The 12491-nt window shown below is 40.9% G+C and overlaps 1 protein-coding gene across 2 annotated transcripts in view; it reads left to right on the plus strand.

Annotated features, from left to right (window-relative positions):
- Nucleotides 1-11761, plus strand: part of LOC145992049 (chromobox protein homolog 1-like) — a 50805-nt gene extending 39044 nt beyond the window's left edge. For both annotated transcript variants that reach the window (XM_083128190.1, XM_083128200.1), the window contains 2 exons: nt 588-685; nt 11449-11761. In XM_083128190.1, coding sequence (XP_082984316.1) covers nt 588-685; nt 11449-11599 — 249 coding nt within the window. In that variant the 3' untranslated portion in view covers nt 11600-11761. The remainder of the gene's footprint in view (nt 1-587; nt 686-11448) is intronic.
- The last annotated feature ends 730 nt before the right edge of the window (nt 11762-12491 follow it).

The following is a 12491-nucleotide window of genomic DNA, read 5'->3' on the forward strand; positions in this document are numbered from 1 at the left end:
CAATATTATCAGTTTCTGTAATTGTTATTTAGTTGTTTCATCTGTGTAAACTTAATTTTGATCAGTTTTCATTTTGTAGATGGATTTTAAGATTTCTTTGCAGTCCAAGTCTTGTAAAAGGAACTGCATATAATGTGACATTCCTGTCATTAGTATGTTACAAACACTATTGTATATGAAGTAAGTCTTGAAGCTTTCCTGGCAATGAATGATGAAAAGATTCTCTCGGGCTATCGACCAGGTGATATCCGGATAGGCTTCTGAGCTTTTGAGAGGAGACATCACTCTTTATCTTCAGGGTACCCATGATGAGAGTGATGTTAGCTCTTGAAAGCTTGGAATCCTTTCCACAACTCACCTCGTCGATAGCCCGAGAAACTTTTCTTCACCATTGTATACCTTGTAAAAACTACCAGTGTGACAAACTGTGTAGAAAAAAATACTAAAAATCCAGTTCCTTACAAGCTTAATATGATTGATAGATGATGCAATAAACCTTCACCACTGTTCAATTTTTTTGTTTTTTGTACCTTTAAATTAACAAATACATAAATACACAGTATTAAATTTAAAATATTGCTTTTCAGGAAGACAACAAACCACGAGGCTTTGAACGTGGATTAGACCCTGAAAAGATAATTGGCGCCACAGATTCAAGTGGAGAACTTATGTTTTTGATGAAATGGTAAGTACATTTGTGCATGTGGAGTTATACGGCGTACGCTTTTAGAAGGAACTTGAGTTCAGCCAATACGCAGCCAGTGCTGTCGCGCTGTTGCCAAACCAACTGCTAGCGGAAGAGAAACACAAAGAATTTGTTATGTCCAATATTAAACTTTTTTATATATAATACATGCACATGATATATGAGTACAGTCACAGACACTGCTGGCTTGTAATGAATACATTGACTTTCGATGGAATCGTTACAAGCTGCCAGTGTCCGTGACTGTACAATGAAATGTATAGTAAAGAATTCTACACAGGATTGAACCATATCATACCACTGCAGCATACAAGAGAAACTCGTACCTGAAAGAAGTTTGAAAGTATTTTATTTATTGTAGAGGAACTGCAAGGCCATCATCGCTCTCGTTTCTGTTTTCTGGCATGTTTCCCAGGAGATTTGAGTAGGGGTTCACCGATTTCTGTGGTAGATACTTTAACCTGTTTTATAATACGCAACACAGTATGCACCATACACCACACGTTTTAGCCGTAAGTTCTAGACTATGAGAAAACTGTTTCAGCACGCACTTCTTCCGACTCCCAATTCCTTGAAGTAAGAATACATTTCAAAACAGTGGCGGCGATTAGAGGGCGGGGGCGAGGGGGCAGTTGTCCTCCCACTTCTCGCCACTGTGGTGCCCGCACTATGCTAAACCTTATCTACAAAAGGGAAATATATTTTCTTTGCGCCCCTCCCCCCGTTTTGTAACCCAATCGCCGCCACTGTTCAAAAATAAGATTTCTGTCTTGTGAACGTAATATTTTACACTTTTCTGTCACTTTTGGCTTCGCACGGACATTCATAAACATCTATGTCCAGGCTGGGATTCGAATCTGGGACCCCTAGCATCGTAGCGCAATATGCTAACCACTCCACCATGGTGGCCGGTGCGACAATATTAAATAACACTCACGGAACACATGCTCTTGCACAACTATCGAACAAAAGGGCTGTATTGCACAGTGCGCTACGACAACAGGGCTCGCGGATTCGAATTCCGGTCCGGGAATAGGTGTTTGCAAGTATCATATCACCACCCATGCTCATCTTCGCAATTAGCCATAAGTGGCAGAAAAGCGAAGTAAAATAAATCAAATCAATCAATAAGGGCTGTATTGAATCCTCTCACAACTGTTCTTCGTGGCCTACGAGTAAAATTATCTTACACCGTCCTTGTTACGAAAATGCTGAACTGAAAGTGACTCAGACTCGCAATGTTCGTGAAAGCCCATAACAATGAAGGGCCATTGTATATATTCAGCCAAATTTGACACCCATGGCTTTACCAAGACCACAACTCAGCGAGATCAACACGGTGGCAACGAAAAACAGACTGAACATGGAAGGAAAACAAAAGGGTCATTGTGTGTGTGTAGAGAGATGTTTTTTTCCCAGTGTTTCTTCAACAAACGATAACTCCGGCTGTAGGCAACGGAAATTCATGGGACTTGGACAGACAGATTCAAAATGTCATGCCCCATCGTATGATGAACCTTAGAGTGGCGAGTTTTATGAAAACTTCTTGCGCGCAAGAAAAATAAATGAACACGGTGTCTTAACTTGCGCGCCACAGTTTCCTAACTGTACAACGTTGCACTCCTGCTATTGGCTGGCCGCCAATGACACGCTCTCCATAGCTCCGCCCGATATCGCTTCTAAAACCATGCGTCGTTATAGTATTATTTATTTTTTAAATTGCTGTAACATACACTGTAGGAATGTTTTGAGGATCAAAGTGGCACGCTTTATGAAGTTGGGCAGTTGAAGTGTGTCACTTTATCTGAGCAGGACTGAACATTGCCCAGTATGGATTAATGCAAGATGGTGACAGACCAGGAAAACTGAGAAGTTTGGGAACTTTTGTTATGTCAGAGAATTCTGTTTTTACCCCAATGGTTTGTCTATTTGCATTAAGACACAACCCTGCATGAAGATTATTAAGTTCATTCTTGCATGAAACAAGCGGACAGGAAAGCTTCTCTTACCAATATATTATACCAGTGATTGCAGTTTTTCAAGTGTATTACTGTATCTCTCGGATACCTTGCAATTGGGGTGTAAGAGGTGATCCTCTCCAAAGACACCCAAATGTCAAGAAATTCTCTTTCACGTAGTACACCCTGGGCTGCATTTTGTAGACTAGCGAGACTCTGGCATCTGGAATCTCAGTATATTCCTCTGTGGTTCTTCTGTTATCCCGGTATGTTTCTGATCCATCTTTGCGATTAGCCAAAAGGTGCAGAAAAGTACAATGAACTAATCAATCAACATTTTCAATGGAAAGGGAATCACATGACCACTTTTATGTAAAATCTCCTGAAAAATTATGTCTTGAAATCAGTTTATCCTTAAAATGAGCAGTAACATCAAGAAGTGTTAATTTTGTCTGCAACTTCCCAAAAATAAAATTCTTTCCCATATTGCATTCCTATGTCATGGAAGTGTGCCCAGCTCCCTCAGGAAAGTTGGAAGAGAGTTGGTTCGACTGTTTTCAAAGTATGCAGAAATGTGTGGAATGTGGTGGAAAGTACGACGGCCATACCGAAAGTAATGCAAAAGTGGTCATAACTTCTTTATTACTAATCGTTCAGATTGCACATGTCGTTGGAGTGACGCTTCCTCTATACAGGCGTTTCAGAATCTGTCTTCCTTGAAGGTGAATAATGTATTCCAAGCAGAAAGGAGGGGTGCAGGCTGTCCGACATCCACAGAAGGCTACAGAATGTGTACGGAGATGACACCATTGACGAGCCATGTGTACAGGTGGATGAAGAAGTTTACAGAAGGGGAACTAGCATTGAAGACAAACCATGCAGTGGGAGACCATCAACTGTGAACACTGACACAAATCATCAGCGAGTGGATGAGTTTATTTGCACCTACAGACGTGTCACAATCCGTGAGCTTGCTTGATTTCAGGGAACTCTGCCGTATCATCAACAGCGAGTAGTACATTGAGACACTCCATGAAAGGAAGAAAGAAAGAGGAAGCACCCTTCCACCATTGCCCCGGAAATTAGAAAAGCAGGAATGAGCACGAGAGAGATTAAGCATAGAGAAACCATTAGGAGAAAGAGACCACACAAGAATCTGAAAACGATCCACATTCACCATGACAATGTGCGACCACACACCTCTTGGGCTGGTCTGGTCTGTGGTGCCCATCTAACGTACATCCCAGATCTGGCACCCTCTCACTCCTACTTGTTGGTCCAATGAAGGACAGTCTTCAGAGAACGATTTGATGGCACAGACGAGGTGAAAGTGGCTGTGAAGAAGTGGATACGACAGTGCACACGGGACTTTTTTCAAAGAGGATTCTTGAGTTTGGTTCAACGATGGCACAAATGCATCGCTTTAAATCAGACTTGGCCCGGGTGGGCTCAGCCCAGATTTTCCCACAGGTTTTTTTTTCTTTCTTCCAGAAAATGTTGTAAATTACTGCTTTAAGTAATTGTGTGGATCTAGAATTGTCAACAATTTGAAGACATTTGTAAAATAAAGGCTTAGCCAAGCTTATAATACTGAAAATAATTAATGTGATACAAGTCACAGTGGGTTTTTTCAGGATATTTTTCTCAAATCATGGTAGAAGTAGACTTTTAACAGAAATAATACGAACATATAACCAAGAAACATAAAATCAAAAGGGTCTGCAATATTTAGATAAAACATTGAACGAACAAAGCTTATAATTTTGAAATGAGGTAGCACTTTAGATATCAGTCACTTTCGTATGAGGGCAAGCCACATAGTTTCACCTGTAAGGATCAACTTTTACAATAAATTTTTCCATGTATTAAACATTACAAAGGAGAATTGAATAAATTTTATTGAAATGTCGTGAAAGTAGAATAAAGTTAACTGTGGTATAATTAAATGTAACACTTTTCAAATGATTAATTTCATTTCTCAAAATTTAGTATGTGTTGAAACGATCTGCTTTTTTCCCAGTGCCTTGCACTGAGACAGTGACCCCTCCCTCCTTCCCTCCAGTTCAGTGCATTGATTGAACGTAATGGGTTGCTTGCCCATGTAACATAAATGTTATTTGTGGTTAGGAGCTCTATACCTAAGAAGTCGAGCATGCTCATAATCTACCACAATTTCTTTTTTTTTTTCTTAAAAATAGGAGGTGGGGTACTCAAGTAAATAGAATGCATACGTATACTTTCATATTTTGACCATTTTTGACATTTTCAAACCTTTATAGAGACTACAATTTTGTGCATAATACTTTCAGGAGCATTGTGACATTACTTGCACTGTAAATTCACAATAAAATTATCGAAACATAATGCACGATTTTGGAGAAGCATGGGCAAAGTAAGACAAGTCATCTATTTAGTGACCATGATGTTTCTGCATCTAGAAAACTTGACAGACTGTAATGGTATTACATGTGAGTGAAATTGAACAATGTGTTTCAAGATGCTGTTTACAATGCATTTTCTGAGTATATGGAACTAAACTCAGTTATTGTAGATAATGAGTCGTTCCGCAATTTTGTAGTAAAACTTTTAAAATTATATTTCATAGTTTAGGAGAGGAGTGGTGGTAAAATCTCAAACATACATTTTGCCATAAATGTAAAGCTTTTGAATTGCAATTTTTAGAGTTACAAAATAACTTAAAGGATTTTTTTGTCATTATATTTGAGAAAAAATTGTCACCATGTGTAAAGACTGTGGACGATTTTACATGCCTTGCGAGAGCTTTAAGTTATGCAAATATTTGAGGTTAGATTTTCGTAGATTGAGAAAACTAAGTCTCAGCTTCGTTAGGACATTGCTTGAGTTTGAAGCTTTTAATAAAAATTCTGTAATATAGTGTGTGGTTTAGGAAGGGTGGGGCAAAGTTGCCAATTTTGAGACCACGATATCTGTAGCAAATTTAGAGTTTTAAAGCTGAAATTCGTCGCACCCAGGGAATGATTTTATTTTGCATTTGCATTTGTTGAAAGCATTTCAAGATGGTGGATGAAAAATTGATTTTTCATATTCTCAGGTAGCTCCAAATTCTGATGACACTCAAATATCTGCGTAAACTACATTTTTGGACATTAGAAAAAGATACAAATATTTTATGGCATTTCTTAAGCTATGGCATGACAAATAATTTTTTAACAATATATATTGCATATGTATATTGGGATCCAAAAGGGTACCACTAATGTTTTGTCCATGGGAACTGTTAGTTTCATAACAGCCAGATGTTTTGGATAGGGATGTGCCGAAGCCGATTACAGGTGTATGAAAATCGGCAGAAATTGACATATCGGTATCAGAATCGGCAAAAATCCGATATTTAAACCGGTACAGATTATACTAGAATTTTACCTTCTAATAAGTTTTATATTCTAGTTTGAAAATTTGGTTATGATTCGTCATTATTGTACAGTTTTTGTAATATAATTACACATTGCAAACTCTCCTTCAGAGGATCAACCCAACTATAAATCGGAAATAAAATAATACATTGCTGAACCAGGATCTGCTGTTGTATTGAAAATTCAAAAATGAGTATTCAAACCTGAAGCAAGTGCTGAGAAAATACTTGGGCATGCCTGCTGCATCAGTATTCAGTGATTGAGTGTTCAGTATTGCTGAACAGATTTGCGATAAGAGAAGTAGTAGGTTACTTCCTGAAGTGCTTCCAAATCTCGTATTTCTGATGTTGAATCTGGCAGAACAGGAAATCATTTTGCATTTCAAAGAACTGCTTGTGTACTAATGTTAAATCTCTAGGTTCACATAACCTTTTGTAGATGCAAATGTACATAGCAAATTTATTTTTGTCATGCAGAAAATAACATCCCATTTCTGTTTAATAATCTTATGTATCAGAATCGGTTCAATATCTGCATCGGTTCCAAAAATTATCGGTGAGTACATCAGCATTGGTAAATTTTCAGCTTCGTCACACCCCTAGTTTTGGAGGATGGATACAGTATTCCATTTGGATGAAATCAGTCAATTAAATATATCAGCCTTATAATTTTGGCATGGCTAATACACAGAGAAGATATTTAAACTTGAAACATCCACAAAAATAATGGGAAAACAAAACTGTGAACAAACTGTATTGACGCAGATTTTAAAGTGTGTGTACAGCTACCGTGTGTTGTTTAGTAGGTAAGGTAAAGTTCCCCGTGCATATAGCACAGCACCATGAAGGCACATTCAGGGGATATGGGGGTAGCGCCTGACATATTCTTGATCTGTCATTTTGGAGGTGATGTGATCACAACCAAACTCTGGCTGCTTTTACCCCCAGGACCCATTGATTTGAGGTGGGTGAGTTCCAGTGCTGCTTTTTGCAGGGACAAGACCGGGAAAAATCAGACGTTAATAATGTATTTCATTATTAATATATATATATAAATGAAAGAAGGTAAGAGGAAACACTCAGTCTCTTTCTCCTCACACCGATGATGCTACGAAGTTAGCGAAAATTTTGAATTTTTCTACTGTCCGGTGAGTGTTTCCTCTTACCTTCTTTGATTTTTACTTAGCCCTTTTGGCCCTCCTTGCTTTTATCCATTATATATATATATATATATATATATATATATATATATATATATATATAAAGTGAAAGAGGAGAGAGGAAACACTCACCGGACAAAGAAAAAATTCAAATTTTCGTGATGGTATGTCACATCTTCAGGAGTAGAGAGACGTTGTAGAACTAAGTGACCCTAACCTACCCCAACACAACCAAAGTGTACTAAATTTGTCCAACCACAATCTCACCCCTACTGAAATTGATATTCTATCCAAAGGCCTCACCTTCTCCCCCACAACCAATGCAGTCTCCTCTTCAATATTCACACCTTTGCCAGACACCTCAGATGGCACCACTTCTGGGCAATAAAGCCTTCCCCCAGACCACAACCAATGAAACCCACTCAAGCCTCCTCCAATTTTGCCCACCATCCTCCCAAGACCTACCCCCCCCCTGCCCACCAACCACCCCCTGGAAAGATACATCACTGCTATAATCTCCACTATCACTGACAGCTCATTTCTTGACAACCTCCACAACAAACCCAACTTGAATCCCTCTCAAGATAAAGCCCTTCAAGATTTCCGCCAGAACCACCACATCAAAATCCTCCCAGCTGACAAGGGATCCACCACGGTGGTCTTGAACTCTCAAGATTACCTGGCGGAAGCCACTTGCCAGCTGGCTGACTCCTCCACCTACAAAACCACCATGGTCGACCTTTCAGCCACACACCTCAACAGAATCCAGGACTTTATCCACACCCGAGGTCCCCTGGACGGCCTAACGGCCTCCACCATATCCATGCTCATCCCAGACAACCCCCGCACCCCCACTTTTTACCTGCTGCCCAAGATCCATAAACCTGGCAGACCCATCGTGTCCAGTTACAATTCACCTTCTGAAAGAATCTCAGCCTTTGTCGACTCCCACCTCCAGCCTCTTGTTAAAGCTCTGCCCTCCTACCTCCGGGACACCAGCCACTTCCTTCAGAAAATTAACTCTCCCACCATTACCTGCCAACACTATCCTTGCCACCATCAATGTTACTTCTCTCTACACGAACATACCTCACTCCCATGGCCTCTGCTCCATAGAATCCTTCCTCAACAACAGACCAAAACCCCAGCACTAATTTCCTGACCCATCTAGCTCACCTTGTCCTCACGTGCAACAACTTCACCTTCAAGGACAAGCACTATCTCCAAATCCGAGGCACAGCCATGGGTACCAGAATGGCCCCATCCTATGCCAACCTGTTCATGGGCAAGGTTGAAAAAGAGTTCCTGGAGACCCAATCTCTCAAACCTCTCCTCTGGCTCAGTTTCATCGATAACATCTTCATGCTTTGGACGCATGGAGAACCTTCCCTGACCACCTTCCTAGACAAACTTAACCACTTCAGCTCCATCAATTTCACCTGGACTCACTCCACCAACCAAATCACCTTGCTGGATGTGGATGTGCACACAAAGGAAGGACATTTGGAAACCTCCATCCACATCAAACCTACCAACCATATGCAATACCTACACTTCTCCAGCTCCCATCCGTTCCACACCAAGAAAGCCATCCCTGGCCCTCAGAGGTCAACACCTCAGCCACCTCCCGACAGAACTATAACCTCCGCTTACACCAAGCCTTGACCAACCGTGGATATCCTTCAACCCTGGTCCCCAAACAAATATCCCGAGCTGCTTCATACACTCCCACCAAGAAACCTGCCACCAATCCCCCTGCACTTGTCACCCAATATCACCCCCACCTCAACAAAATCACACACACACTACGTTCCCTCCTTCCCATCCTGCACAGTGATCCTGACACCAGAAATATCTTCCCCGACAAGCCCAGAGTTGTCTTCAAACACCCTCCCAATCTCCTAAACATCCTGGTCCACCACAATCCACACCAATCACCACAATATTCCTTTTAATGACTGCTTCCAGGTAGCGAGATCGTCCACTCCTTGCCCAAATCCACCAACACCTCAATACGTAGAAGATGGGAGAGGGCCTACATATCGACCATGAATGCAACCACACCTCCAGGCCTGAACAAGGCCACCCAGTAACCCCTATCCTCACCACCACCTTTTCCCAACCACCCCCCCCCCCCACACACACACAGTTTTCGACAAGCCAGGCGAAAGAACCATCTATATATAGATTTTTTTTGTGGTACTGTCAACCTTTTTTTTTTCCGGGACCTGGCAACACTGCAGGTCATGCTCACTCTTCCATCTTGTCACTTAGTTCTACAACGTCTCTCTACTGAAGATGTGACATACCATCACAAATTTGAATTTTTTCTTTGTCCGGTGAGTGTTTCCTCTCTCCTCTTTCACTTTTATATATATATAATGGATAAAAGCAAGGAGGGCCAAAAGGGCTAAGTAAAAATCAAAGAAGGTAAAAGGAAACACTCACCGGACAGTAGAAAAATTCAAAATTTTCGCTAATTTCATAGCATCATCGGTGTGAGGAGAAATAGACTGAACCGGAAGTCCGTCTATATATATATATAACTTGAAAACCCAATACAACCCAGTTTTTCTCTGGAAAAACCCACCTGGGTTGGGTTTTTCAAAAAAAGAAAAACAGGCAAAATGCTAACCCTGGTTTAAATGGAGACTATGTTGAGTAGCTATTTTGTTTAGAGGAAGAGTCACTCCAACTACATGTGCAATGTGAACGATCAACATCTGTTAATAAAGAGGTTGTGACTACAGGTATTGGACATTGAAACTGAAACACCTGTGCAAATAGCCTGGGATGTTTGCGAGACTCACCAGAGCCATCTGGTAGTTGAAATCGTACTAATGGGCAATGAGTCAGTTTGCGGGTCCTTGGTAGTCACTCCAGTAGAAGAGGTTTGTCAGTGAACGTCAAATTGTGTGTGTAGAGCGGTATAATGGGGGACATATCAGACTTCAAAAGAGGGCAGATCGTAGGGGTGCATCTAGCAGGTGCATCTGTGTCCAAAACTGCAACACTTCATGACGTCTCGCGAGCTACAGTATCCAGGGTGATGTGTGCATATGAACAGGAAGGACGAACCACATCCAGGAGGAGCAACTGCAGGGGACAAGAGAAGTTGGTGGAAAGGGACGTCAGGGCATTGACTAGGATTGTTGCATGAAAACGAAAAACTACCGCATCGGCAATCACCGCAGAAGTGTACAGTCCGTTGATACCTGCATAAGGCCAACATTCGTGGCAGGGTTGCTATCCCGAAGCCTTTCATTAGTAGCACAAATGCCGTCAAGTGGGTTCAGTGGTGCCAGACTCATAAAAACTGGATGTTGAATGACCTAAAAACGTGTCATATTCTCGGATGAGTCCAGAGAAGTCCCTCTGATGCATACAACCCAGACTGCTTGGTACCCACAGTCAAACATGGAGGTGGATCTGTGATGGTGTGGGGTGCAATATCGTGGCAGATTTTTGGCCCACTAATTGTTCTCGAGGGTCGTGTCACTGCTAAGAACTATAGGACTATTCTGGAGGACCATTTACACCCTATGGTTCAAACACTCTTCCCGGAGGGTGGTGTTGTTTCAGGATGATAACTGCCCTATTGACACTGCTAAACTAACCACAGAGTGGTTCAATGAGCATGACAGTGAGGTTGAACATCTGCCATGGCTTGCTCAATCGCCGGATCTCAACATTATTGAGCCTGTATGGGGTTTGTTAGAGGATCGAGCTGAACTTGTCACTGTGCTTCCGGAGGAATGGCTCCAAATCCCTCTGCACACGGTGCAGGACCTCGATCGATCCTTCCCACGTGTTGCTGCTGTACTGGCTGCCAAAGGCACCCCAACACCTTATTAAATAAAAATGATGGCTTTCTACCATGTGTTTAAGTTTCAATGTCCAATACCTGTACCTTTGCATTACCTTCGGTACGACCCTCATATTTTAATAGATTGTGAAAATTGAAGGTGTATTGCAAAACTTTCTTGCTACCATTTGTATCATCTCTGGTTTTTGATATGTTAAATGCTGCCATGTTGCACTGGGACAGGTGTAATCTCAGCCACCCTCAAGACATTTCCATCCACTTGGATTGCAACTGTCCTGTCTGAATAAGGTTAAAATAGGAATTGCGTTATTTAATATCTTATACGTGTAATTGTTTTATCAGTAAATTGTGTGATAATTTTCAAATTGAATATGTTAATGGGTTATTGAACTTTTCCTTCACAGGAGAGGAACCGATGAAGCAGACCTCGTACCTGCTCGCCAAGCTAACACCCGCTGTCCTCAAATAGTTATCCAGTTTTACGAAGAGCGCCTCACATGGCATACGTCAAGTCATGATGAGGATGAAGCAGGTGGCAAGGAAGCCGCAGAGTGAAAAGTGCATAATAATCGTGAATTTTTGAGTTTAATTATTTTAAAAACAGTGAATTATATATTCAACAGTGAATCAACGTACACCCGTACGTATTCCATGTCTCTCATTTTAAGTGTTTGTTTCAAACTTGTGTGAAAATAAAGTGATAATATTTCAGTAAAATTGTTTCTTATTCTCCATATCAGTACAAAATTTTAGAAATTGACAAGTTTTTAAACATCACCCCCACTCACGACCGGATCAAGAAAGTGTGGGGCGTTACCCTCACACCCCCTATACGCCTTCATGGCGTGGTGCTATGCACAGGGGAACACTTTACCTTTTTTTAACCAAGGGGATAAGGAGAATTTTTCTTTTGCATAGTAGTTGGTCTTTCATGTTTCTATGTACAAATGCATTGAATCATTTTTTGATTATCCATGTTTTCAGCCAAATAATGGAAGTTTCGTGTATGAGATGCTGTTACATAAAATGACATTGGTCTGGTTTAATTATGTTCTGTGATATTGAAATGTAGGTAATAAATTATCAAATATCTGTTTAGTTTTGTGAAACATTAATATCCTTAATTGCATCGGAGAGGTTAATTGGTTTATCAGTATCATCTCTGTAGGCTAGGGATCACGAAACTGTAGATCTTGAGCTACAACTCCCATTAACTTGGGAGGGTTTTGATACAATACGCTCTAGAGAGAGAAATCTGGGTAAAATTGGATTGGTGCATGCTAATTGCTCGCTCAATTCACATATCACTGAGTCCCGACGCCTGCAGAATGAATGTTGGGTGTCTTATCTGTTCATGTCCCCTGGTAGTGAGTGGATATTTGTTGTTATCGTTACTCTCTCTGTATGTATGAAGTGATTTTTATCATCACTACTAAGGGATAGTCTT

Source organism: Lepisma saccharinum, chromosome 1 (assembly GCF_977018435.1).
Source record: "Lepisma saccharinum chromosome 1, izLepSacc3.1, whole genome shotgun sequence".
Taxonomy (NCBI): Eukaryota; Metazoa; Arthropoda; class Insecta; order Zygentoma; family Lepismatidae; genus Lepisma; species Lepisma saccharinum.